Source organism: Narcine bancroftii, chromosome 12, assembly GCF_036971445.1.
Source record: "Narcine bancroftii isolate sNarBan1 chromosome 12, sNarBan1.hap1, whole genome shotgun sequence".
Lineage (NCBI taxonomy): Eukaryota > Metazoa > Chordata > Chondrichthyes > Torpediniformes > Narcinidae > Narcine > Narcine bancroftii.
This window is the reverse complement of record NC_091480.1, coordinates 10291643-10318328: the sequence shown is the minus strand read 5'-3', so window position 1 is coordinate 10318328 and position 26686 is coordinate 10291643. Positions and strand designations below refer to the sequence as shown.

The window sequence follows — 26686 nt, the reverse complement described above, 5'->3', positions numbered from 1 at the left end:
CCCCGAGGGTCCCCCTCCTGCCAGCACCAGGAATCCAAGGTCCCCGGTCAGTTCAGCTCCAAAAAATTGGATAAATGAGGATATCAGAGAATCCAATTTTGGATAATCGGAATTATACTGTATGCGCAATCCATTCATTCCAAAGAAACACACTGCCAATTACTGGACAAATGAAATTTGAATTTAGAAAAAATGACCTCACAAGTACAATTATAAATATAATAAATAGCACTTCAATGCCCAACTGATTACATCTCATGAGCTGCATTGTACATTAGAAAAGTATGGGGTGGTCATTTCATTTTACAAATTAGAACAGTTGACTTTACAAGATTTTCAAAATTCAATTTGGATCAACAATCTGTTTCATGAAGGAACATCATTTACATTGATATTGGGTCATTTAATTATCCCTGAACATGCCTTTACCAAAAGTATGCAGTTGAAGGACACTGTAAACCTACTGGGAATCTCTAGACTGGGATGTATGGCTGCTGCATTTTTCACTGTTGGTGGTGAATGTCGACCATCCACCAAATCCGATTCTGCATCTTGCACTTCACCATGAATCACTGCAATTCCTAGACGCAATCGCTCAGCAAAAGACTGTGCTCTGAAACAAAAGAACCTTAATGAGACAAAATCTCAACAGCAGTGCTTTCCTTGGGTAATACTACACTGCCATGGGGTGCCTGCTTTAAGCAGAATACATCCAAAATCTAAGATAAACAAAGCACAGACCTTTTGGCAGAAGCTGGTGACTTTGCAACAATCACTGCATTCCTGTAGTCAGGGATCTGCATTATAAAAAGCAGAGGGTAGAATCAGGTATCTATTCCTCAACAATCCTTGGTGCTGCATATTATCAACATTATTTGACACACTTTTACCAAATTATGCTCTTTTAAAAAACATTTTAAAGGCAGTAACTCTTAAAGATGCTAGATTAATTGGTTTCACTTCCTTGCAAGCCAACATATCCAATAACATCCTAAATAAGCATATTAGTTCCTGCACTTCTAGTGCACTATGCAAATTTAACAGCCAGCACAATTGCATTCTTAAGCAATACTAAAAATAAAGCTTTAGTACTCAAACCATTGTTCAGCAAGGCCGATTTCTAAATTCATACTCTAATCCAATAATGTTAATTTATGTTTCATTCCAAAATTAATTTCACAGGCGACACAATACTTAAAAACTATTTTTTGCAGTTATGTTACTTTCCCAGGAAATTCCTCTTTCATGCTTATTTGCATTTAGTCACGCAGCCAAAACTTTCCAGGTTAAACATATAGCTCAAAATAGACTAGCTAGATATGTGCCCGCACTGTATAACCCAACCCGAACTCTTACTTTATAACACTAGTGGATCTCAGCATTAAGCTCAAACTTATAGATGCTGAGCAGTAAATGGTAGTGAGCAATGCTACACATTTGATAAAGAGTTGTTCTTTTTGTTGCCTAACTAAACTGAAAATCTCACTTTAAAAACAGCACCAATCCTAAATTAAACTTCATCACCATTAAACTGATGTTATTTATTGCATTACCAATAAACTCTCCACATTTAATGCTCCATGAGTGGTGAAGGTTTTATCCGTAGGAAGTACTGAACATTATAATGTTAAAACAAATTAGGAAGCCTCGGCTTTTTTTTTGATGAATCAAAATTTGAGGTAAATAGAAGGAAGTCCAGTCTTGATATAGATCATAGATACCTTTGTAGGCAGCTACAACTGGCTGTTTCTTGCCCCTGAAAAGAGTGCATTATCAATCAGTAACTCCATTAACCTCACCTCTTCCTGAATGTATTGTAACAGGAATGGGGACGCTCGCAGATTATCAACTGGAATATTGAAAAATCCCTGGATTTCTTTCTGATGCAAATCCATTGTAATCAGGTGGGTCAAGCCTGAGGAGAGTGTGGAAATGAATACAAATCTGCAACAGGAGCTTAAGTATTTATGCACTTGTCCGAGCAGCAGTAATTAAACAAGGAAAAGAAAGGTTCTCAACCAGGACATTCACACAATTTTTCCACATGCCTCAATTATATGGTTTTATTTGCTGAAGGCATGACATTCTTTAAAGTGAGATGACCTTCATCAAGAATAGAAAGTGCCTGAGCATTTGTGCTCAGAACAATTTAGAATGTTGGGTTCATTAATGAACTCATTCCAAATGATTTCAAGATCATCAGGCCACACCAAATGGTCTTCATTCAGCACAAGACCTACATCCAAGCAATAGCTTTCAGAGAATAACGGAGTTGCCCCCTGCAATAGCTTTCAGAGAATAACGGAGTTGCCCCTTGCCAAAAATTGGCATCTTGCACTCTGGAATATATCACCACTGTAATTAAAAAAAAACAAATGGAGCTCTGCAAAAGTTCTTGATCTATCTTCAAACTCTGCTTGTTTACATTCTATCCTTGTGCCCCATGATTATATTTTGGAAAAATGGCATTGCATTTTGTTTATGGATTGCAAATTTCCAAGGGCTGAATTAAAGATCAGGAATCAAAAGCCCCACACTCTCAGAGAAGCCAGGGAGCTTGGATTCAATTCACTACAATCTGGAACTAATCATCATCTTTTACAGTGATCCCAAGAATGGTTAACCGATGTTCTTGGGAGGGGAAACCTATCAAACACATGGTTCACGTTTTCAGCTACACTGTAGGCGACTAAAATGGCTCAGCGAGCCATTCAACTCCAGTGCAGTGAATTCAAGTCCTGCCATCACCAACTATATGCAACAAAAGGAAAAAAGTAATGGGTCAAATGTCAACCATAGGGGGAATGAAAAGTAGCACCTGGAGAGATTGTGAGAAGGCTTACCTTCTGCAAAAGTATCGCCCTTCCTCCAGTTTACAACATTGCACAGCTAGCGTGATTGAGGTTTCCTTGCCCAGCAACTTTTTTCCAGCTCCTTTCACTTGAAAGATCTCTTTTTGAGTTGGACTTTTAATTGCATTTTGCTGCTCTTTTCTTTACCTTCTATTTTTGCATTCTGACATTTACAAGTCTCATAGCCCAAGCATAATAAAATTATGTTCTTTTGTACGCCAAGCGTTTAACATCAAAGACATTTCTCAGGCTTCTCACTCTTTCAGCAAAAGATTCCCCTCACCTTGCCTGGAAAGGCTAGGAAAAGATGTGGAGAAAAAATAAAATGTTGGAAATGATTTTAATCTAGGAGGAAGATACAGCAGGGAACACAGAAGGGAGAGGTCCCCAGAAAATATTAAATATCCCCTTCAAGTTTTTGGAGAAAGGTAATCAAAAAGTTCAAATTCTACCAGTGACCGTGATGCAAACATGAATTACTTGGCTGAAGAATAGAGTGGACAACACATTCATTTGCAAAACAGGGAGAAGAATATTGAACCATTTCAAATTTACCCACATCTTGAATCCCTGGCACACAGGTAAAAACACAGCGGTGCAGAGTTTTGAAGGGAAAGGACAAAGCCAAAAATGGTGACATCAATATCACTTGTGGTGGGGGGAAGGAAATTCTGTCCTATTGACTGGCTCTCTGAGGAAGGAAAGAGTTAAAAAGCAGTAAAGATAAACTGCTGTGAGAATTCGACTGGTCATACAGCAGCTACGAAAGCAAAAGGATGGTTCACATTTTCAAGTCTGAGAGTGTAGAAGGAAAATACCTGGTATGTAGAAGTGAGAGGAAGGGGTGAGAGAGAATGGAAGGTGATTGGTGAACCCAGTTTTTTTTGGGAGGGTGGGAAGAGAGAGAAGAAAAGTGAGAGAATTTAATGACATGCAGGTGGAGCCAGGTTGGGGCAAAAGGAAGAAAAGTGGAGACAGAGGCAGGCGATAGGTAAAACCAGATAAGGGAGGAAGATGGGCAGATGGAACTAGGTGATTAAGAGGATAAGAAAGTGAGAGAATGAAAAAGAAACCCAGTTGGACGGGTAGTGAAGGTGGGGAAGGGTGGTAAGTGTAGCTAAGGGGGATGGAAAAGGTAAAGATGGGGAGCTAGAGAAACCTGCAAAGGATTGGTGGGGGAAAAGTAGGGGAAGTGGATTACCTGAAATTAAAAATTAATTGTCATTGGGCTGTTGAATGAGGTGCTGTTTTTTTCATTTGCACTTGGCCTCACTGCAGCACAGAAGGCAGAATACAGACAGGTGAGTATGGGTATAGGAAGGAGTTGAATTGGCGTCATCTTAACTCAAAATAACTTAAGATTTTTTAGATTACTGGAGAATAGAATCAGAAATTTTATACTGATTAATACACATCTAAACAAAGGGCTTGAAATTATTGGGACACTGGGATAATATTTTGAAGCAGGAGAGATCCATTTAAGGATGGATTGCGCACACCTGACAGGGAGGTTCACTGGTGTAGCAGTGACAAAAATACCAACAACATAGTCTTTGTTACCTGCCACTGACTTCGGATCTTGAGAAAAGTCAAAAGAACAAGACAACATAAATGGAGAATATAAGACAGGAATTAATATAAAAGGAAATAGAACCACCAGATTCATGAACAGCTGCTCCCACTCCGCCATCAGACTCCTTGACAACAAACTCAGTCAGGGACTCATTTAAGGACTTTGACTTTTGCACTTTATTGATATTTCTTTTTTCCTCTCTGTATTGCACAGTTGGTTTATATTTCTTTATTTGCTTGCATATGTATGTTGAGTCAGTTTTTTTTCTCCACTGCCCCACACTCTCAGAGAAGTGTGGGGCTTTTCTCACTAAGTGGTGATTCTGTCTCGCCCACAGGAAAAAGAATCTCAGGGTTGTATGTGATGTAATGTATGTACTCTGACAATCTAAATTTTTCTCTGGCTCAAAAATAAGGCAGAAGACACAACTGGAATAACAAGAGTGCTGTCAAACATCACTGAGGAAGAGGAAGGACTAGAGATAATGAAAGGGATTAGAATTAATACCAGCCAGGTTGGCTATACTACAAATGAGCAAGTCACTTGAGCCAATGGAATGCTTCCTGTTATTTAGGGAAGCAGCTACAGAGAACTTGCATTATATTTCCCCATCCTCCAGAGATAATGGGGTAGCCCCAAAGGACTAGAAAACAGCAAGTGTAACACAGCTGTTCAAGAGCAGGTTTTATTGCATCTCCGACAACTTTAACAGTTGATGCATGTGTTTGATAAGGAACCATTTAATACTGGTCAAAAACAAATGCAATTTTGACTAACCAGATTGATTTTCAGTTTTGGTAATAATGGACGTCAAAGGGAATGATGTTGCACAGGACAACACGGTGAGTCTAATGCTGCTACAGGGCCAGCAACCCCAGGTTTGAATCTGTTGCTGCCTGTAAGTAGTTTGTATGTTCTCCCAGAGTCGGCGTGAGCTTCCTCCCACCATATATATATGATGGGGGGGGGGGGGGGGGGAGGGTGGGGAGGGGGAAAGAGAGAATCAATTGGGTATGCTTGGGTTCAAGGGCTGGAAAGGCTGTTACATGTCTAAATTTAAATTTAAAATGCTTTAAGTTCCACACAAAAAGCTAGTCAGCAAATTTTAAGGCCATAAAATTAAAGGTCAACTGGCAGCATGTTGGCTTAAAGGGGAAAACTGTCATTGCAGAGCAGGCCTTTCCAGAAGATATTAATGATAGTCTGTGTTGTTCCTTGGTGATGAGAACACTATTTTTGCTTCATCCATTAATGACAGTTATGGTTAAAAAAAAAACATCAAATCTTAGGATGATACAGAATTTGCAAATCTGTAAAAAAGGATGGAACAGACTGCAAGACACAGATAAACCACATTAAATGAAGTCCAGAGGCAAAACACTAAGAATATATTAAGACAACAGATGAACTGTCAATAGTTCTAGAGCAGCCATTCCCTATGGGGGCCTGACAGTTGCCTGGGTGCCACAGAATATTTAAGTAAAAGCCTTGTTTTCTTTTCACCTTAAACAATTTTCTTTTCATATAGTCATTAGGAGAGAAGTACAGAAGAAACCAAAACTTGACTGCTTTGCAGGGAAGGGAGCCATAAACTTTGAGCAGTCCTGGGGGGGCCATAATCAAAAATTGATTGAAAATGGCTGCTCCAGAGGATAGGGGTTTGTATTGGCACCTGGCTTTCACAGAATTATACTGTCCACTAATCCTTGTAAATAAGGCGATGTTGAGGCATATGGGAGCCTTGAATTTGTAGACAGTACAAAATAAGAACAGAAAACAGTGAAAATTACCTCTGATCTGAACAGGGAAGTTAGAAACAAGACAAAGTTTAAGATGCAGAGGACAGGAGGGGTAAAGCGTTGGGAAGAAAAGCTCGGTGACAGCAGGGAGACGAGACTGAAGAACAAATCTGGTGGTGGACTAAATAGATTTTCACTTAGAACTTATGTTGACCCTAAGTTCTCTTGCCCGCCCCCATTTGCTTATTAAAAAATATCTAACTTTTGCCACTCCTGATCAAAAGACTTGAAATGGAAATGGAAGAGTGAAGACTTCTCTCCACATCTATTGGCCAACTTGTGATACAGCCTTTTATTTCAAGCACCTGCAATATTTTTGCTTAATGATCCTAACCCTACATAACACAGGTTGCACCACAGTTAGCATTTTGCATCAAAATGCTGGTAGCAAACTTTAGGTGAGTGCGAAGGTCATAGAAAGATTTAATGGAAAAGTTCCATGGACAAGGGATTTGTGTCAAGTTTAGAAGGGAAGCTCACATCGTTCTTGCACTCAAGACAACGGAGAACAGATTGACAGCTGAACACAAAAATAAAGATCATAACCATTTGGGATATAAAAATAAGAGGAATTTTTTTTTAAGTGAATCAACAGGGTAGTCAAAATACAGAAGGATATTGAAAATGGAACCAGTGTCTTCAAAAGGGAATTGAAAGGCAAGAGAATAATCTAAAGCGCTAAGGAGAAGAAACTAGAAAACTGAACCCAACAGCCTTCTGCATCCACAACTGATTCTTTAAGGTTTCAAAAAAAGTCAACATTCAATAGGAGTAAAATTAATTAGCTGTATTCCTGCCAAAGAAACCGGACCCCACAGGGTTCCACGATACACAATACTTGCTCATAAAGGGACCAAAAGTGAATGAGTGATAATGAGAGTTAACTTTTGATGTTTTTGATCTTGCACTGTAATTATGTTGCTAAAACTCAAATTTCCAGATACTTTGCTTCAGATGCAATAGCAACTAAAATCTTGACAGTGAAAACTGAGCAGCACATTCTTTTCACTCACCTGAACAAAAAAATTAAGTGTCATCAGGCAAACATGGCTGCACATTAAACAAAGCAGTGAATTTGGTGCTTAGAATGGGCAGACAAAAAGAATGGGGTGGTAAAGCATTGTTCACAAGGGAAAAAATGTATAGTGATCTGAGATGATCTTGTCTTAACACTATGCAGAATCGTAGTTGAGTCGAGCTAAGAAACAGCAAACATCACTAAACATTAATAAGTTTTGAATACAAAGCCATCAAATGAAATATATGTAAAGGGCAACCCTGTAATCATGGGAGACTACTCAATGCATAGGCTGGGCAAATCAAATTTGCGTTCACAAGTTTGAAGATGAATTTATGGAAGGCGAAAGACTTATGGAAGATGCTTTTCTATGTTAAACTATGAAAGAATCAACTAGGGAAAAGAAATAAAACTTCAAATGCTAGAATCTGAAACAGAAAACATGGAAGAACTCAGCCAGTCAAACAGCATCTGTGGAATTTTAAAAAAGCCAATGCTGCAGGTCAGTGACCCTTCTTGTTACTGGGGCAGGCACAAGTGGGCCATTTAATTTTCAAAGCAGGGCTGAGGCGGGGGGTGGGGGGGGGTCAGAAAGAGTGAAGTTTTAGACAAATGTACAGTTGGAATTGGATTAAGACTTCTGTGCAATGAGAAAGGGTTCAAATCTTATAACCAAAGGATCTTTGGTGATTAATGACCAGATTCAACAAACTATAACGCTTTCAAAAATCAATTCCAAAACCGGATCTGAAAAATAAACAAAGGAAACTATGAAGTCATGAGTTAGTCATGTTGATTGGGAAAATATATTGAAAAGGTATGATAGTGGATAGGTAATGGTAAATACAGTACAAAGATTGCAAAAATAAGACACTAAACCCCAAAGGAAAGCGATCCAGCCATGGATGACCAGAGAAATTTTAAAAAGTGTTAAAACTAAAGAGGACAGAAATAAAAGTTGCTCTGAGGACTGGACTTTTTTTTTAAATAACTTATGAAAACAAGGACAAGAAATTGATAAAGGAAGGCATGACAATATGGGAGTGGATTGACAGGATACCCAAAGGAATTAGTTTTTATGGGCATGCACGAAGAAAAAGCCCATCAAAGTGCAAGTCCATTAGAGGCTGGAGAGTTTATAATTGAATATTGGAATAAGGAAATGGCAGAGCAGTGAAACCACTAACTTGCTTCTGACCAGTGTACAAGAGAATCAAATATCTTGTGACCAAAAATTCTGAAGACATTAAGTACTGGTCAAAAATGCAGAAAAAGTGGTGGCCATGGAAATGTAAAACTCATGAACTTCTAATCTCCATCCAGAGTTCGAGAGTTAGTTTTTTAGACATGCTCATTAACACCTTTCAATTTCAACATGTTCTGGAATGGTCTTATGGACTGGAGGTCAGCAACATGACCCCACTATTTAAAAAGTGAATTATCAACCTGATAACTTAATGTCAATATTTTAAAAATATAAATTTAAAAATTTAAAAATAGTTCTTTAAGAACTAGTAAAATCAATAACATAGGGCCTTGATGAGACCACAATATTTTGGTCTCCTAACCAAAGATGTGCTTGCCACAGGGAGTAGCAGCAAAGATTCACTTGATGTTGCAAAGATGGCAGATTTACCATCTTATTCCTAGTTCTTCCATTCACAGGTTGAAAATACTTAGCGATTCAGCCCAGTGATTTGAATTCCGTGTTTTTCTTCACTAGGTAACCACTCTGGTTACGTAGTTTTGATACTTTGCATAGCCTTAAGTATTCCCTTCAAGCAACATTAAATTTAAGAATTTGCTGTTCCAACTATTTATGGAACCAAAGCTAACACGTGTCGCTACGCAAATTCCTCAGCAATGTTTTCAAATACAAATCAGGACAAGGTTTAAAAACAAATTCCCTTTTAAAATTATAACCAACTGGAAATACTTAATGTGTTGGGAAATCACTATTTGTGACTCCCATTCCTTTCTAAGCACACCTCTTCCAATTGGGTGAGCCTGCCATTAGAATTTGCCCAAGTAGAGGGATACAGATCTGTATCTGTAACATGCAACAGAAACATGTATCCCATGGGACATAGGCTGCTGTGGGAAGGATAGAATTCACCAAAACACCATAAGAAAAAACATTATTAAATTTAGAACAAAGAAACACCTACAACGTAGACATGTCCGACATTGAATCTCCACAGTATATTTAACATCAGCTGGCTTCAGTTAGTGCCAACTCTAATGTAGGCAGTAATGTACCATTCTATGATGTGATTTAATCTAGGCTTGCACCCTGTCGAGAACCAAGAAAGCACTGCCTTGAAGAGGCCACGTGACATTGTTTGAACAGGGAGGTGCTTCAGGTATTTTGATCAGCATTCACTTCTTAATTACCTGCCATAGATTTTCTGATTGATCTGCTGACCCAAAGGTCAGTACACTTCATGTACAATTTATTGGGTAATTAATTAATTTGGGACCTCAGAAAGATGTGAGAAGTGCTGGAGTTGTTGACTTTTCTACCAAATCCTTTTTCCCACAAACACCACATAGGTCTGATAAATTGAGTGACAAAATGAATGGTCCAATCACACTCACCGGCTTTACACATCATTGATGCCAGAAGTTTGGACACAATAGACCCTCGTTTCCTCATCTTGCATTGCTTGCTGTATGGAAAGTAAGGGATTACACCAATGATGTTCTTGGCACACGAAGTCTTGGAGGCATAAATCATAATAAGGAGTTCCATAATGGTGGTGTTCACATCTCTGTCATACAGGGGGGAAAAAAAGTTCAACATCATGACAAACAGATCATGCAAAGGTATTTAACTCCTATTTACCCTTTCAAAAAATGCCAAACTCAAGAACTAAAATGGCTAGACCAAATAACAACACTCCTTGGCCAACTAGGAAATGTAAGAGCCCATTCTAGCAGTTAAATCTTATAGAAGTGACTGAAAACTATGATATGAATTCTTTGTGAGTGAAGCCCCAAAAATTCACTACCAGAAGTATTAGGCCTTTTACGATGAGATTCTTTTCTCAAACAAAATAATCAAAAATAGAAATAAAAATAAACAACTCTGATGAAGTTGGCTTTTTTTCCCAAAACAGACCATTTTTCAATCATGCATTTGGAAAAAAAATTGAGAGCCATGGGAATGTGAAGAGGATTTGAGACATGGAGCAGATCTGTCATAATCAGATTGAATAGTGGAGCAGGCAGGTCTACTCACTTATTTTCCATGTTTCCTGAAATGGTCATTTTGTACAGTTGGCTTGAACCAGATCTTTGCAAAAGAAACACTTTTTTTTGGGTCACAAAAGCTATGTGTTAAATCTTAGCACGAGGTTTTACCACATACACTGTACTACAATTGTTTACATGCAGACATTTTCCTGGTGGCATATTTTAAATTGGTTATTCAGAAGTTGTTTAAAAGCACTCCAGTTTTTAAATGCACATGCAGTACCTGCAAAAGAAATGAACGTTACATTTTTGGCCTATAATCAATTAGGATCAACTTTCTTCCTTCCTTCAGTTGTATAATTCAGATATAAACCAGCTTCATCTTGACATCAAGACAGTATGAAGCTCCCCTTAGATTTTAACCAAGTTATAATTTCAAGTACAAATTGCAAAAATGTCACTTCACAATAAACTTACTTTGAAACGGTTTGAATAATAAACACATCTTTTCCTCTGACAGACTCCTGAATCTTTACTCTTGTTTCTATCAAAAAGAACAGAAATATCACCATAATTTAGAAGTTCAAGCCACATTGCTAAAGCATATTTTATTACAACATTTAAACAGCTATAGTCACACAAATAGTAACCATTGATACAGCAGTAACAAAGTTATATCAAAAAGATTTTCTGCACCTTTCAAAAATAAAGGTTTTTTTCCCTCCTTTTTCTTCTTTTGTTCTTATTTTTGCTTTTTTTAAAAAAAATAGCCAGGAGATTGGTCTATTTAGATAATCACTGTATATTTCACTTTTTTTTGAGAATTCTATTGACGTGACTCATTATCTATATCGTATTATATAAAAGTTATGTAATTAATATATACATGCAATATTTCTCTCTTTCAAATGAATAAAAAAATAAAAAATAAAATAAAGATTTTGATTCGAATGAGAAAATTTCCATGAGGACCAAAGTTACAAGTGCACAATTAAGAACAGAGATGAACTCTCGTCAGTGGCCAGCTCTTTATATAAAAACTAATGTTTAACTTGTCTTTGCCCCTCACCATTTTATTTATAGAAGTGACTGAAAACTATGATATGAATTCTTTGTGAGTGAAGCCCCAAAAATAAGTAAGAATTCATATCATAGTTTTCAGTCACTTCTATAAGTAAGATTTAACTGCTAGAATGGGCTCTTACATTTCCTAGTTGGAAATGCAAGTCTCCCTTCACCCCCCACCCCCATTCTCCAAGGAGAAAGTCCCAGCCTATCCACTTTATAATTCAAGCCCACAAGTCCTGGTAACATTCTTATGAACCTTTTCTGAACCCTTTTCAGCTTACTATCTTTCCCATAGTAACAGAAACACTATACATCTGTGCCTCTAAGTCTGTTCCACAACAATCTCCAGTGCATGACCATTAATTGTCAAAGTTTGCCCTGGCCTACACTTGATAACTTTCATCTGTTATTTCTTGGTCCTTTACCTGTTCATCTCGATCCTGTTGTAATTTCAGATATCATCCTTCACTATCCACTATACCATCAATTTTGGCATCATCTGCAAATTTACTAACCAAGTCATTAATATGGATAACAAACAGTGGACACAGCACCCATCCCTACAATACAATACCAGTAACATCAATCTGAATAACTCTTCACTTCCACAATGTCTCCTACAATCAAACCAGATTTGTATGCAGTTACCCAGCTCACCCTAAATCCCATACAAACTGACCTTAAGGATCAGCCTACCACATATGGCCATGTCAAATGCCTTGCTCAGTCTAACACCTGCCCTCTTTAATATTCTTGCTCAAAATACGCAGTGAAATTCATGAGCAATGACTTGCTGATCACAACAACATGGTGACTAAACCAAATCAGTCCTCGTCTTTCCAAATGCCGATAGATCATGTCCCTTAAACTCTTCCAGTAACTTACCCATGACTGCACTTAAACTCAAAGGCCTGCAGATCAAAAAAGGATAGGGGACAACAACCAACTCCAAAGTACAAATGACTTTTCTCACTTCACAAGGGACGGTTATAAACATTTGAGTGGCATACAAGCAATTAAATTTTAAAAAGTATTCTTCTATAGTCTTAAATGTGAAGCGGAGGCAAATAGTACTGGTTTCAAGTGACAATTTGGTCTAAATGGACAAGTTGGGCTAAAGGACCTGCTTCTGTGCACCATTGTTCTCTGACACTAGGCTCAAAAGTGAGAATGGAATGTGCAGATTCACAGTCCTCCTCTCAATCCAAAACCACCTATCTCTCCTCCAAGTTTACCCACCAGTTATAGACTCTCCATTCAGGGAAAATTGAATAGTGTGTTCGAATTTGCATACCATCACCTCCAGGAGTTTTGCTTTGTTCACCCACTGCATTTTGCAGCAAACTTCATTCACACAACCAGAACCCATTGGCACAACATACTCATGATGCTGTCTATCAATGGTTGGTTAACCAGAGCAAATTTCTTAAATTGCTCAGTTTCACTGAGCATTCAAATTCAGAGCAGGAGGAAAATTGAATAGAAACCATTAAGCAGGTTTTCCCACAGTAAAATATACCAAACTGAAATAGTTGATCTTTAATGACAGTCACGCAATGTCAATCTATAGAAATGTTTACGTTGAAAATGTTGAGCAGGACCACTGTTAATAAATGCATCATCAAAATGGGATTGAGTTTCAGAATAAGACCAGTATTTGAGGAGCCATCGACATTTTGGTTACTTAGTTATATTGCACTTAAAAAGTATACTCACTTGGAAATTCTTCCAAGTTTCAAATTTGCCATCTACACTAAGCAACAAGTATTTGGCTTGATGCAACATCACAAAATTGACCAAAAACCCCAAAGCAGGCTTTTACATTCTCTTGTTGTTTTAAATAATTTTTTATTTTTCACACTGTGAACCATGTCAACCAAAATATGTACAAATGTATCTCATTAAATTTACACAGTGGTCTTTTCTCCCCTTTCCACCCCACCTTCCCTCCTTCCCCTCTACCCACCCCCTCCAATACCCATAAATATTCAACTTATACAATACCATAACTTATACAATAAAACCATAAAACAATATTTTCACACAAAGGAAAACAAACAAGAAAAATGCATCATCTATTTATTACACACTGAATCTCGTCGTTTTGTCTTCTTATCATTTTCATTCTCATTTTAGGGGATGGAGGTCGTAGGCAAGCTCTCTCTGTTGTGTTCCATGTATGGTTCCCAAATGTGTTCAAATATTGTGACTTTATTTTTTAAGTTATGTTATTTTTTCCCAATGGAATACATTTATTCATTTCTTTTTTTTGCTATCACTATACTTTTTTTTGCTATCACTAAGGCCATCATAATGAATCTTTTTTGCACTTTATCCAATTTGAGGACTAATTCTCTATTTCTTATGTAACTTAAAAGAAATATCTCTGGTTTTTTGGATACGTTATTTTTTGTAATCTTATTTAGTATCTGATTTAATTCTTCCCAAAACGTTCTTGCATACATCTCTTTTCCACTTCTTTGCCACCTCCATTCCTCTTTTCCCCATTTTCATCTTAGTTTTCTCTTAATATATGACAACACATTTAAGACAAAGTACCCCCGCAGTTCCCACACCCACTAATACCTTAACCCCAAAGATCCACCCCCCCCCCCCACCACTCTGAGTTGACCCATATCCCTTGCTGGGCAACCACAACTCCCCTTTTCATTTGGATTGCGATCTTGTTCGCAGCATCAACTGATTTTGCAGTGATGGTTATTCCCCCTCCACCCAGCCCTCTCCAGAAAACACTTAAAAAAAAAACACATATAACAAAGCTCTCTCTTCTTTTTATCCCCCCTTACTCCCTTCCTTCCATTCTCTTTTCTCTCTTTAGTTCTTTACATTTATAGAAAGATCTAAAAACAATGTATACTTTATCTCCGTTCTTCATTCTTGTTACATCTCTTCATCTCTTCTCCTGTCCTGCAAACATTCTGCAAATTCTTACGCTTTCTCTGGATCCAAGAAGAGGGTATAAATATTTTAAGCACGGCTGGATGTCTTAATATGAATTTGTAACCTTTTTTCCATAAAGTTGATTTCGCTGTATTAAATTCCTTCCTCCTCTTTATGAGTTCAAAACTTATGTCTGGGTAAAAAAATAGTTTTTGACCCTTGTATTCCAATGGCTTATTATCTTACCCACACTCCTGTTCGGCTCCGAATCATGGGTCCTCTACCGGCATCACCTACGGCTCCTAGAACGCTTCCACCAGCGTTGTCTCCGCTCTATCCTCAACATTCATTGGAGTGACTTCATTACCAACATCGAAATACTCGAGATGGCAGAGGCCGACAGCATCGAATCCACACTGCTGAAGATCCAACTGCGCTGGGTAGGTCACGTCTCCAGAATGGAGGACCATCGTCTTCCCAAGATCGTGTTATATGGCGAGCTCTCCACTGGCCACCGAGACAGAGGTGCACCAAAGAGGAGGTACAGGACTGCCTAAAGAAATCTCTTGGTGCCTGCCACATTGACCACCGCCAGTGGGCTGATATCACCCCAAACCGTGTATCTTGGCGCCTCACAGTTCGGCGGGCAGCAACCTCCTTTGAAGAAGACCGGAGAGCCCACCTCAATGACAAAAGACAAAGGAGGAAAAACCCAACACCCAACCCCAACCCCAACCAACCAATTTTCCCTTGCAACCGCTGCAACCATGTCTGCCTGTCCCGCATCAGACTTGTCAGCCACAAACGAGCCTTCAGCTGACGTGGACATTACCTCTCGATTAATCTTCGTCCGCAAAGCCAAGCCAAAGAAAGAAATTATCTTCTCTAACTTTGTTCCTTGTCCACTCCAGTATATTTTCTCTTGTCATGTATCTCAAAAGTTTTACTAAGATGGATCTTGGTTTTTTGATGTGCCTGCGGTTTCGGAGCGAATGCTCTGTGTGCCATTTCTATTTCCATTTCTTCCTGCATTTCTGTCATTCCCAGGACCTTCGGGATTCATCCTTTTATAAATTCCTTCATATCTGTACCTTCTTCACCCTCCTTCAGGCCCACTATTTTTATGTTGTTTCGCCTATAATTTTCCAACATATCAATTTTCTGAATTAACAACTCTTGTGTCTCTAATTTTTTTGCCACTTTCTTCCAATTTTTGACTTGTTTACTTTCATTTCTACAGCCATTTCCCTCTCTTCCACATTCTCTACTCTTTTCCCTATTTCTGTCATGACCAGTTCTAACCTTTGCATTTTATCTTCTGTTCTTTTCATTTTCCTTTTAATTGCATTAAACTCTAATGACGACCATTCTTTTAGTGATCTCATTTGTTCTTCAAAAACAACTATCTATATTCTGTTCATCAGTTTTACCTTTTATTTCTCTGTGAAGATCTTGGACTTCTTCCTCCTCTTCTGTGTCTGTATCTGTTTGTGTTTTCTTCTCTTTGTGTCTCTTCTGTTTTTCCTGACGAGCTGCGTGTATCTCTTTGTCGGGCCTCCTCTTGTTGCTGGTCCTCCCCTCCTGGTCTGCTCATCTGTTGTGCTTCCTGACGTTGGTCTTCTTGTCGATCTTCCCTCCGTCTGTCTTCCACGTCTGTTTCGTCGCACCCTCTTCTGATGTCTTCCTTATCCTCCAGCTGAGAGCCCTGGTGTCGGGCATCTCTCAGCTGCTCGGTCTGTGACAGCCCACTCCTCTGCTGAGCCCCCCTCCCGCCGGTGTCCTCTTTCTCCTCTGATTGCGTATTGCACATGTATGACCCCTTGCGCATGCGCCATTGCGCACTTTTGTTTGGCTCCGAGAGCCATTTTTGTAGTGTACCGGCTGGTGGGCAGGTACTGACCTCAAGGGTCGGGCGCTCCTCATCACCACAGCGCCCTGTTCCATCCTGCAGCCAAGGCCTTCTTCCTTCTTCTCCAGTGACTTTTTTTAACTTCTTTTTCCAGCTGTTCTTACTTTCTCCTTCTTGGGAGCCATCTTATTTCTCTTCTCTGTATCTTCATCTTCTATTTCTTGTACTTTATTTCTGTTATGCTTTGCTTTTTCCTGACTTTTTTTTCTATTTTCCTGGAGAGGGCCGGTTTTCTCGACCGGCCACTACTCCATCATGTGATTCCCCCGGCTTTTACATTCTCAATTTCAGTCCCCAGAACTATAAACTATTAAATCAAAGGGTTTGATCATATCAACATCACCAGCCACCCTAGTCTTGTGCACAAGTCCCAAGACTGTACACTGCTAATACCACAGCCCTGCAAGCCACAAGATCATTGTTTCCAAATATTTACTGTCAGACAAGTGGAAAAAGATGAAAGCCAATGAAAAATTATAATGAATAATTAAAAATTAATTAAATTTATATTTAGAAGATCTGCAACCTCATTCAAGCAAATGGGACCACTCTAGATGTAACAGGATGGATTCCATTTTCAGTGTGCACCAAGTTCATTGATTATAAACAACTGGTTCAAGCGACTAACCAATCGCTGGAGCAGGAAAGAAAGGAAATGGGACTACAGCAATGGTTTCCACACGAAAGTGAATGTAACATCTGCACGGTCTTGCAAAATTCAGCTGAATGTTCTCAATATTTTCGCACAAAAGCACTCAGAAATGGAACGAACATGCACAAATCTTCTGTGATTTTAAAGTGCCATACTCAGTTTTAAAAAAGGATACTGAACAGTTCAAGCAATTCAGCCAAGCACGCCGCTGTTGGCACTGAAAAGTATTCACAATTCTTGTTTGTCAAACACCAATCTTCACATGAGGTACAACCCATTTTCAAAACCAGCTCTTTGCTCCTTGTGGCAGAACATCATTTCCTTGAGCAACAAATTCTATGTTCCAAGCGAGAAGAACAGCTGCCCAAAAAAATTGTTCAAAGGAAATCAATTTAACACAAAATCATTTTGCATTAAGTGACAGAATGCCATGGAAAATTCATGACACAATGAAAGCTTATTCTCAATTGCCACATCAACACACAAAACATCAAATGAAAGTACGCCATTTTCACTTAAGGGGAAAATTGTAGTCAATGTCTCAGCAAAAAAGCTCACTCAACTTCAAGGCACGAGGCGCATTTTAGAACCAGCACAGGAATGAGGAGAGATAGAAAGTTCCTGAATGATGTGCCTAATTATTTCTCCTTTAATTTGCAATGCCGATCAAATGCATTGAGCATGAATAGTTTTACATATTTCAATTTTAATCAGAAATGCAAATTCAGCTTAATAAGTTGACTACAAAATTTTATCAAAACATTTCTTGATGAGCCTATCTAATAAAAAAAATCTTAACATCTTTTGAGTTTTAACAAGTTTGTGCAACAATCACAAATAACATGACACTTGTTCATTGAAACATTAAATTAGACATTGGTTATTTCAATTTGAAGTGAAACATGAAAGTCTGTAGACTCTGTGATTATAGTTCAAAAAAAACAAATGCCATGTCAGAGGTAAAGATCCGTAGCCAACATTTTGGGCACGAACCCTTCAAAGTAAAAAGCAGGTAGGCACTAGGAAGAAGCACTCAAGCCAGAAACATTGATTAAACCTATATATCTTTCCTTCCAATGGATGCTGCAAGACCTGCCAAGTTCCTCCAGCATTTTATCATTCGCAATTCACTTTATTCCAAATATACCTGTTAACTATCAATTAACACCCAATATCAGTCAAAGCTTTAATCAAACAAGCTATTCAAAAAGATTTTCAAACCCCCACCAGATATCTCAGCCAGTTGTCAATATTTGGTAAATGACACTAATCATTGCAAAGGCAAAATTTTAATCGCAGGCAATGGCAGACCATGCCTGTCTAATTACAAGTACTATACATAGCTCAATCGTTTCCCAGTTTAGAGATTCTATTATACTTATTGAAAAGTTGTGACAAGGACATTCATGAGCAGCTATTCACTATTAAGTATGTTTCTCAACTATATTGAAGACAAAGCCCTCAATGTACCATAGTGAAGAAAAGTCTTCTTCATTCTGAGCAGCTATTCACTATTAAGTATGTTTCTCAACTATATTGAAGACAAAGCCCTCAATGTACCATAGTGAAGAAGTGTCTTCTTAATTCTGAGCAGCTATTCACAACACCATAATAAAATGGATTTGGCCTGTCAAGTCTGCTCTGTCATTTTATAAGATCATGGCTGATCTGGCCTTGGACTCAGCTCCACCTACCTTTATTTCTCCCAGTGATTATGTTATATTCTATATTGTATATTTTGGAAGATAAATTGTGGGGTTTTTAAGTTAGGTCACACACAACAGATACAAACACTTCAAAACAGATCTCATTTAAAATGCTGGAGCTCTGCTCAAACCAGACAATCCAGGCTCCGAGTGCCTTTGCAAAAACTATGAAGAATGCCTATAAGGATTTACAAATAGGTAGTAATTGGACATACTGTGGAGTAATGGGTTATTGTTTTAGAAAGCAAGAGATGAATGGACTCAAAGATTAGGTCCGGTGCCGCAGTCTGTCTGAATGCAGCGTGCTGTTCTAAGAGAGTCATGTGGTTTTCTCCGAGAGACAGAGAGAGAATTCAGTTCTACGGTTCAGTAGCAGCTGGGACTGGAACAGGACAAGCTGGAAAGCTTGTGGAAAAAGTACACTTTGAAGACAGGTTGCGAGTTCTTAGTTCAGCCTGGTCAAACCCATTGTGGTCCAGACAAGAGGGGATGGCTGGCTGCATAATGTTTCACTTGATATAAGGGAAAAAAGGAATTCTGTGGTGACCTGAAAGAAAGGTTATCATTTGGAAAACCCTGATGGGGAAAGTTTCTCTGGCAAGACACTGAAGTGGCTGTTCAGGAGGAATCAGTTTATGTCCAATGAGCAACAAATCTCTCTCTGAAAACAGAGAAGAACCATCCTGAGTGGTAACCATTGACCTTTCAAGCACTAAAGCCTGGTGAAGATTGAGCTAATTCTTAGCACATGTGTATGTAATGTGTGTATAACCTCAGAAAAGTTCTTTGATTCACAGTCCAATCTCGCTTCTCATTCTTCCAAGTTCACTGTTTGAACCTAAAGGAAAGTCTTGTTTCCTTGGTTGATAGAAATGGAGTATGGTCTCTGGCATATTGCCTGATTCTTGACATAAGCTGAAAAGGTAACTTGGCATCAAAGGCTCAGTGAATCAGAGCAACGGTTTGTGCTGAAAGGTTTATTTTGGAAAATTTAGTCTTGTTGACTGAGATCATTTGGGAATTTCTGGTTCATCCCTGGTTTTATTTTTCTCTTTTCCAAAGGAAATAACTTTTTTGACCCTCCTTGTATCGTGCAGAACATTTTTTTCTGAATGTTTTGCCACTGCTAATCTTTAACCAGAAAATGCATAATTTGGTAGATCTATCTGATTTAAGATTCATCTAGGGATATTTTGCAACCCTTAATTGATATTCCTATAGAAGTCTATGGAAACAAACTACCTTGAGCAAAAATGTACTGAATTGTCTTCAATAATAGTTTTTAAATGTAAGCATGTACTTATTAGTAGAGCATACACACAAGAGATACACTGAAAAGTTTTTTTTTTTGCTAATGTCCAGCTCTTTTAGATAATTTAAAATATCTGTTTTACTTGTTGCATCCAGTAAATTGTGATAAGTAAAGCTTCAAGTGCTTGCTCATCTGACTTGCATGGGTTCTCTCAAAAAAGCAGATTGCTGTTTCGCCCTAATTTGTGTAGCATGACACTTGTTTATTATGAACAGGGTTGAAGTTTTCTGGAACTAATTTAACATAGTTTCAAGAGTAAATAAAATAGGTTGTATTTGATAAATTGGGATAGGAATTACTCTTGCAGAAATAAAACTATGGTGAATCAATCCAATGTATGATTTCACACCATGAAAGTATGAAATTTGCCAGGTTATGTTTTCAGTTTCTTTAGAGGTGTTCAGTTATTCTGGTAGTTCTCAACTTATATCTTTCCATCCATACACCACTTTTAAGTATTCCCTTTGCCATCGGCGCTCTGTGATTAGTAAGGGATTGCTTAAGGTGGTACGTGGGTGAAAAGAAAAAGTTTGAAAACCACTGTTTTAATTGTAACTAATTAACTCGGTTTCAGAACTCCAAAGGAGTTCTCAAGCCAAATATTTTAGTAACAATTGGGTCCAGAACAGTGTCAAATTTATTTCCAGAGTACATACAACCCTAAGATTCTTATTCCTGCAGGCCAGGCAGAAATTATACTCATCAGTAACTGCTAAGCAAGAAAAGAAATACTTATACCAAAGAGAAATGAAGCTGTGCAAATTGTGCACTACCAAAAATAAATATTCAGTAAATAATGGGCAAAGTGTTGAATAACGTGTTTGTTCTTCATTTAGAGATTTCCTTTCTCAAATGAAAAGTCTGCACATCAGATTGGACCAATCAAAATTTAAACCAGTGACAAATCCAATTTTAACACTTCTACAAAATTGTTAAAGGCCCACACAAGCATATTTATGTTTTGCTACATGTATACCGTTTTCAACCATGAGAACGGAAAGAGAGGGATAAACAAACAAAAAATGCATCAGCCTAAATCTTCTGAATAAGAAAGATCAAGTCATTAAAAGCCTTGAGTCTTACATGTTCATAACCATCATACTTATCCAGTATTCTTCTTTGGCTTGGCTTCGCGGATGAAGATTTATGGAGGGGTACTTATCCAGTATAGAACCACACAAACAACCTTGTTGTGCTTGATATACTCCAAGGTATACAGTTATGAAACAAATATACAGATGCACCTGCAATCTGGGATGAATAAATACCATTTTTACAGATAGCAACCAATTATCTGAACTATATTGGCAGGGAGTTTGAAAAGAGCTTGTTATTCCTTTTTCAAGCAAAATATAGTATGTCAAATTCAAAGCAGTATTTTCCCCTCAGAGCTCTAGAAACATGGCTTTCACTGCACTAATAACCATATAACCGTTTACAGCACGGAAACAGGCCATGTTGGCCCTTCAAGTTCGTACCGGTTCACTTGAACAACTCCATTAGCTCCTCCACAAACTCCTGAGGAAATAGAGGCTTTCTTCATGATGCCATTGGTGTTGACAGGTGTGCTGTTCCGAATAGATATATATGCATGGGAGAATTTATAGACCTTCCCCAGCTTAATTACAGAACAGACAACAAAGAAAAATGTCCATATGACGAACTTCCCCAATATGAAACTACATTAAGAAATGCAAGTTAGAAAAGAAAACGGTTGCCACTTTTTACCATGCCTCGTTTTGCGTAGATCTTTGAGTCTTTCCCTTTCTTTGGCTTGGCTTCGCGGACGAAGATTTATGGAGGGGGTAAAAGTCCACGTCAGCTGCAGGCTCGTTTGTGGCTGACAAGTCCGATGCGGGACAGGCAGACACGGTTGCAGCGGCTGCAGGGGAAAATTGGTTGGTTGGGTTTGGGTGTTGGGTTTTTCCTCCTTTGCCTTTTGTCAGTGAGGTGGACTCTGCGGTCTTCTTCAAAGGAGGTTGCTGCCCGCCAAACTGTGAGGCGCCAAGATGCACGGTTTGAGGCGAGATCAGCCCACTGGCGGTGGTCAATGTGGCAGGCACCAAGAGATTTCTTTAGGCAGTCCTTGTACCTCTTCTTTGGTGCACCTCTGTCACGGTGGCCAGTGGAGAGCTCGCCATAGAACACGATCTTGGGAAGGCGATGGTCCTCCATTCTGGAGACGTGACCCACCCAGCGCAGCTGGATCTTCAGCAGCGTGGACTCGATCTTTGAGTAATTCCATGCTAATCACTTCCCATTCTGCAACTACAGCAAGACTGCGCCCATACACAATGCAAGTTTTTGTGCAGTTTTTTTCACTGTGATAGCACCAATAATTGCAGTTTCATCACTATTGGGAACACAATTCTTTTGTTTAAAAACCTAAATGCACGATAAACTAGATGGGAGTTCTCCTTGGCCACCCTCTACATGATAGCTCAAACACTGCACAAAGCAATGTTGATTTTAAGACAAATAAATCATTCAATGATTGTACCTCTTCGAAAATCCTTTCCCCTGGTGAAATAACATACAAGAGACATATGCATGAAGCTCAAACTACACAAAATCTTCAAAGGCATTTCACAACTAGAACATTTTACATTATGCACTTACCTCTGTTTGCTTCTTGATAGACTTGCACTTTACCCGGTTCTACGCCAAGTCGCCTAAAATTGAAGATGAGGAATAGCCCTCAAAAAATTCGTTCCTTAAAACCTTTCTACACAAAAGGACATAATACAGAAGAAACATATCGAACTGGGTCATTGAATACACAAAGTCACTAGTAAACATCTAATGAATTCTACATCAAGATGTCCTGCTGGGTAAAATTAGCCAATACACAATTAAATCAGCACCCGGGGCAACTAAATGCTTCTCCAATGGGAGAATTAAAAATCCATCAACAGACTGATCCGTCGGACTAAAGGACAACTGCTTTGCCCAATAGCTCAGTCAACTTTATGGTGACGATGTGGTCTTCCAAGATGGTTTTTTTTTGGGGGGAGGAGGAAGAAGGGAAATCCATTGCTCCTTCTAAACTCGAGTCATCCATTTCTTTTGATGGAAGTCAATTGTGGAAAGGCATTATGGATGTGTTATATTAGCCTACACTATCGAAGTAGACCACTCTGGGTGATATCATGGTCAAAATGGAAGAAAGCAAGGAAGAAGTAGGAAGGCATCAGAGCACCGCTATCATCCTTCCCACGCAAAGCTCAATGCACTGGAAAATACCACGATAAAAGGAACAAAAGATGCTGAAGCTGGAATCCAGCAAAGAATTGGTGCAGGAACTCAGCAGGTTAAATAGGATCTACGGGTAGGAGTTGTCAGTCAACACTGAGTTGAGAACCTCCATCAAGACTAAAGATAAAAAAGGAGGAATGACACTGGGGGGGAGGGGCCTAGAGGCAAAAGGGTATGGGATAGAATGTGTCAAGTGGAGAAAGGTAAGAGGGAGAGACCACTATGGTGGAGCAATCTCTGAGAGACCCATTCCTGTGAAGAGCAGATGGGGTGGAGAGGGAAGCACGATAAAACAATGGTGAAGAGAAAACATTTTGGAATTCAATTATTGAAAAATTATGGAATTGGAGTTCCCTAGGTAATAGGCTTATTCCACAGAAAGGATATTAAGTAGAAGCCACAAATAGAATTCACAAACTTCATAACTAACACATGTTTGAACATCAGAGAAACATGTTGGTCAACATCATCACATGCTCTCCAAATGGCTAGAAACAAAGAAACCCAAGAATTATTCAGAACTTTAAAAATTATTTTTTTGAAATGCAAGGCAACTTAATCTGCTACAGCATTTGTACCATGTACTTATTGAGTGGGCAGTAAGAAAATACTGCAATGCACAAAAGTGCTGTTGAAACTCAGCAGATCACTCAGCATCTGTCAGAAGCAAAGGGTAACCAACTTTTTGGGCATTGTCCCTTTGTCAACATATGAACAAACCACAGGGAGATGCCTGTACAAAAAGATGGGGAAGAAAGGAGTAGGGGGAGGAGTACAGATCAACAAGGCCAAAGAAATAAAAGCAGGGGTAGCAGCTCTCTGAATGGAGAGGGAAGGGGGTTAACAGAAATTGGAGAAGTCGCTGTTAATGCAGTCTATTTGCAAGTGGCCTCGGTTTGGCCATGCACAGACATGTTAATGTGGGAATAGTGTGTGGAATTAAAATGGTTAGCTACTGGGAGGTAGGTCCCTGTTATTGCAGCAGATAGAGCAAAGATGCTCAATGAAACAACCTCCGATTCTGGATCCAGTTTCTTTTAAGTAGAGGAGGTCACCACAGGGAGCACCAGATGCAGTAGATGACTCCTGCAGATTCACAAGTGAAGTATTCCTTCACTTATACTATTTTACTTTTATCAAGCAGATTGCAGAAGTTTGATTAAAATAATTTAAAACAAATTTAAAATTAAAAGACATTTTAAACATTTCGATACCCAGAAAACAAGGAGAAGATTGTTTTACATCTATCTGAGAGGCAATAAAAACTTTCAAAGTAAAATCTTAAAAGGTCTCTTCTTAAAACATTACTTTAATTTGATACCATTCACTTGAAAATGTTTTAAGTTTAAACCTTTAAGGCCACATAACTAATCTTTCACTCTTTTTACTCCAAATATTTTTGGCCCTACTTTCCCAAACACTATCCTGTTTTTGGATTTGGAGTTGATCATCAGGATGGAGTATCTCAGCCAAGATACAATCTCCAATTCAGTTGACTCTGTAACCAGAGGGAGAATTTATCCAAACATCCATCCCTGCTGAAGAGCAGAGTTCAAGCATGCAACACCTTAAAGAAACACTACAATCACAGCATCTACAGACCTTCCTATTTAACATTACAGAAACAACATCATTTGCTCTGAGCACAGCTATATTTTTCAATCAGTTGTGAACAGGGCTGGCTACTCAACCAACTTTAACTCAAGGAAACACACACTTTCCAGCCAACCAATATAATGAGTTTCTGCAGCATTGGCGGGTTCCCCCCCCCCCCCTCACTGAACCACGGTGTCAACAGAATCCTGTGTTTTACCTCTTAAGAGAAACCCAATATTTATAATCTACAGGATGGAAGATTTGTTCTGCCTCCAGGGTTGGCAAGAACACCACACAGACAAGTTCTGCAAATGATTCCCCCAAAACGAGTCATCATTCTGCAATAAAACACTATGGGAATAGAGAAAGGTAAAAACCTGACTCACCTTTTCCCTTGAGCACCTGAAAATTAAATAGAATACTGTGCATTTCCAATGGCTAAGACTGGGTTTTAAAGGAATGTACCTTGAGGCACGACTATTTTAAAATCCTGTTATTATAAAACCTGGTGCCAATTAACAAATGCACATCATTCCATGTCACGAAGTCGTGGGGTGGGAAGGGGACCGACTCGCTGACTTTAATCAATCCCCCGCACCCATTTCAACAGGTTGAAGGAAGGAAGGTGGCAGAGAGCAACATGTCACCGAGCCTGGAGAGAGTGGTGCAGGTGCAGCTGCAGTTTAAAAAGATCCACGTCCACTTACTCTGAAATCTTCCTGGCCAATTCTCCATTGGCTGCATTGGAGTTGGCACTAAAGAGCGTCAGGCCGCCGTTGGTGACATTCATGGCTGAAGGGTCAAGTCTTCCAGACCCTAGCACGAATGGATTGCTACAACAACAAGGGGGGAATGATAAGAGGACGGAGTGAGGGGGGGGGGTGGGGTGGGGTTCATGCTTGACTCCGCTTTTGCAACACAAGACCTGCTACTGCTGCTGCAAGAGGCCCCCCCACCCCTCAACCCCTCAACCACACCCCCCACCCCTCAACCCCCACCCACAACCCCCACCCCTCAACCCCCACCCACACCCCCCACCCACACCCCCACCCCTCAACCCCCACCCCACAACCCCCACCCCTCAACCCCCACCCACACCCCCCAACCCCCACCCACAACCCCCACCCCTCAACCCCCACCCACACCCCCCACCCCTCAACCCCCACCCACAACCCCCACCCCAACACCCCCACCCCTCAACCCCCACCCACAACCCCCACCCCAACACCCCCACCCCTCAACCCCCACCCACAACCCCCACCCCAACACCCCCACCCCTCAACCCCCACCCACAACCCCCACCCCAACACCCCCTAACCACCCCCACACCCAGCCCGGATATGAGGCGAGGCCTGGAGGCCACCGGTCGCCCACGGACCCCGGGCACCCAAGGGAGAGGGCGTGAATCGGGATCCCCCCCCCCAGGCCACGCGCCCTGCCCGGCTCCCCCAAGACCCAGGGGCGCCGCACCTCTTCCCTCTCTCCTCTCTCCCCACCTGCCGCCGCCTCCTCCTCGCACCCACCCGGCCCTCGATGCGCCTGCGCCTGCGCGGTCGCGCGCACGGAAGTGGGGGGGGGGGGGGGGGGGTGGCCCCGGCCAGTGTTGCCATGGGCAGCGAGGATCCCGCGACGTCGCGCGGCCGCGTCGGTTGATGGACGTGTGGTTGTCCAATCAAATTGCAGCCCTGTCCACTTTCCTGATGCACGATTGCAATGGTGACTATTTAGTATCTATTACATTTATTATCTCTTTCCGTCCTGTGATATAATGCTGACTCAGAATTACCACTTATTAGCAGGGCAATAAAAAAAACTACCCATGCTTTAAAGGAATGTAAACAAACTGACTG

At 39.9% G+C, this 26686-nt stretch overlaps 1 protein-coding gene across 6 annotated transcripts in view; it reads right to left on the bottom strand.

Moving 5' to 3' along the window:
- The window catches only part of prpsap2 (phosphoribosyl pyrophosphate synthetase-associated protein 2), a 43676-nt gene extending 17267 nt beyond the window's left edge, over positions 1 to 26409 (bottom strand). For 3 of the 6 annotated variants that reach the window (XM_069906664.1, XM_069906661.1, XM_069906665.1), the window contains exons 1-8: positions 26333 to 26409; positions 25544 to 25669; positions 22605 to 22657; positions 10915 to 10981; positions 9841 to 10013; positions 1800 to 1915; positions 742 to 797; positions 465 to 613 (exon numbers count right to left, since the gene is read on the bottom strand). In XM_069906664.1, coding sequence (XP_069762765.1) covers positions 465 to 613; positions 742 to 797; positions 1800 to 1915; positions 9841 to 10013; positions 10915 to 10981; positions 22605 to 22657; positions 25544 to 25626 — 697 coding nt within the window. In that variant the 5' untranslated portion in view covers positions 25627 to 25669; positions 26333 to 26409. Of the gene's footprint in view, positions 1 to 464; positions 614 to 741; positions 798 to 1799; positions 1916 to 9840; positions 10014 to 10914; positions 10982 to 22604; positions 22658 to 25543; positions 25670 to 26306 lie in introns of those variants that run through there. The other 3 variants (XM_069906663.1, XM_069906662.1, XM_069906666.1) reach the window with 3 other exon arrangements.
- Between the last annotated feature and the right edge of the window lie 277 nt (positions 26410 to 26686).